The sequence below is a fragment of the Myotis lucifugus genome, unplaced genomic scaffold, assembly GCF_000147115.1.
Source record: "Myotis lucifugus unplaced genomic scaffold, Myoluc2.0 scaffold_257, whole genome shotgun sequence".
Classification (NCBI taxonomy): domain Eukaryota; kingdom Metazoa; phylum Chordata; class Mammalia; order Chiroptera; family Vespertilionidae; genus Myotis; species Myotis lucifugus.
Genome location: NW_005871305.1, coordinates 331,292 through 333,838, shown reverse-complemented (window position 1 = coordinate 333,838; position 2,547 = coordinate 331,292). Strand labels below are relative to the sequence as shown.

General features: G+C 44.7%; 1 protein-coding gene across 1 annotated transcript in view; it reads left to right on the top strand.

Annotated features, from left to right (window-relative positions):
* ABCB4 (ATP binding cassette subfamily B member 4) overlaps positions 1–2,547 on the top strand; it is a 66,168-nt gene that overhangs the window by 48,182 nt on the left and 15,439 nt on the right. The window contains exon 18 of the mRNA XM_014464613.2: positions 1,058–1,261. Within this exon, the coding sequence (XP_014320099.1) occupies positions 1,058–1,261 (204 nt within the window). The remainder of the gene's footprint in view (positions 1–1,057; positions 1,262–2,547) is intronic.

The window sequence follows — 2,547 nt, the reverse complement described above, 5'->3', positions numbered from 1 at the left end:
TGCACATAGAACCACCTGGGAATCTGGTTAAAATCCTGATTTCTGGCCTCCTCATTAGTAGCAAAGAAACAGAATTTCCGGAGGATGAGGCCCAGAAATCAGGATTTTAACAAGACTCCCAGGTGATTCTAATGTGCAGCCAAGGTTGAGAACCACTGACATAGGGCATAGCTGCACCTGTTAAGTTGCTTTCAGCTGGAAATGACAACACTCGAACAGGCCTAAACAATAAAGACGAAGGTGAGACTTCAGGGTCGATGGGTCCGCTGGCTCAGGAAGGACCCAGGTGCCCTTGTCTGTGTGGCTCTGGGTGGCTTTCAGTCCTGAGCATTGGCTTCCTGCTATGCCTCCATCCCTCCAGGCCCGAGGATGGCTGCCAGGAGTCACCAGAGCCACAGCGTCCTTGTTTCCCACCCAGCGAAAGCGCACACCTGTGCCTCAACCACCAAACGCGCACCCTTCCCTTAAATCTGATTTGAGCTCGTTTGGGTCATATGCCAGGCCCTGAACCAATAACTGTGTCTCTGGGAAATGCCACGCTCTCCCTGGCCTGGGTCCCCACCCCTGGAGCTGAGGTCTGTCGCTGTGAAGCCCCCTGTGTCCCCACGGCTCAGGGGAGTGGGAAGAGTCCACTGCAGCCTCTGCTGCATCAGCCCTGCTTTCTGAGAGGTGCCAACAGGAATTCATGTCTACGTGTGCCCTACAGTGGCTGGTCTTAGGGCGTGCACACTTGGTAACAGGTGGTCTCTTGAAGTATTAAATTCCCCTCCTGCACGTTTAAAGCAAATCGTCTTTAACATGACCAGAGAACACCGGGGTGAGTTTCCTCTGTGAACGTTGCCCCACAGCCTGTCCCCAAAGCAGAGCCGCTGCTTCCTCGGTGCTGCAACGCTGAGCTCACGTGGGCAGGAGAGGAGTAAGAGGTGAAAAAACCTGCAGAGCCTCGTGAGTGAAGCACAGGGGTCTTGGATTTACTGTCGTGAAAGGGAGCAAATGTTCGCACGGACGCAAAACCCTGCCATCCAGGAAGCTAAACGCCTCTCTCTTGCTCTTCCAGGCCACTGGGACCAGGTTGGCTTTAATGGCACAGAACACAGCCAACCTTGGGACTGGCATTATCATATCGTTTATCTACGGTTGGCAGTTAACTCTTTTGCTGTTATCGGTTGTTCCAATCATCGCTGTGTCAGGAATTGTGGAAATGAAAATGTTGGCTGGAAATGCCAAAAGAGATAAAAAGGAACTGGAAGCCGCTGGAAAGGTGGGTCACACAAGGCTTCCGTTAGCATGAGCATTGTGTTTGGACATGTGTTTTATGTGTTAGTATGAGCATTGTTTGTTGGCATGTTTTATTTGAATTATGTATTGCAACATGAATGTTTTAATAATTAATGTTTTAATGATTAAACGTTTGTGCTCACTACAGCTAATAATTGCCAGCACTGTGCATGAAATAGTTGACTGTATTAAGAATGCCTAGAACTTGAACATGGAATAGTGGAAAGCGTTTAGCCTGTAGAAAACACTTTACGTGGGGTCATTATAAAGAATTTCTGAATTTCCAAAGCTGATTTTACCTTTTACTTCATATCCTGATGCCATTGTTAGGACAAATATCACCCCTATTTTACAGATAGGGAGTCCTTAAAACAGAATGTAAGTGAGTTGTTCAAGCTAGGGTACTTGCTGATACTCAAAAGTTCTTTTCTTCTTGGCTGTGATTTCTGTAATTGAGGTGGACCGCCACCAGAGGGAAGCAATGCTTCAACTTGTGGTTCTAACTATAATGGCAATTGGGCAAACATTTGGTCTTTACTATGTGCCAATTATTGTTCTAAGTATGTATTTATGTGCACCAACTCATTATATCCTCACAATAATCCTACGAGGCAGGCACTCATGTTACCCCAATTTTACAGATTGGAACCTGAGAATCAAACAAGTGAAAGGCATGGCTGGGATTCAAATCCAGGCCTAATTTTGAAGCTCTTTATTACACAGCCCCTTTATATGTGTTTAAATGTGTCTAAGTCTACCCATAAATATTTTATTCACATGTACATGCATTTAAAAATTTAAATGTAGGTTACAGCCAGGGTATATTTTACTCTTACTTATGTAAATATTATCCTTTATTGAAACATTCGGAGGTGAAGCAGTCATGAATATATAGTGTGATAGTTTCTACAGCATGAGACTTTACAAAGCCCTTTCACAAATATTACTGCAACTGGCCTTTGCACAGTTAAGTGAGGTGGGACTGACAGTGTTTCCACCTCATAGGGCAGTGGTTCTCAACCTTGGCTGCACATTAGAATCACCTGGGAATCTTTTTAAAATCCTGATGTCTGGGCCTCACATCTCGATCCGCATATTAATGGGTTCCCTGCACTCTTCTTCTGTTTATCTCTCTTTTTCTCTATATATACCTCAAATAAGAAGTTAATTATATGAACATCGCTTTACTATTACCACCTTCTATTTTTCTTTAGCTTCCTTTACAAGGAGGAAAAAAAATGAGGATACAAGTATCGTTGCGCGGGGAGA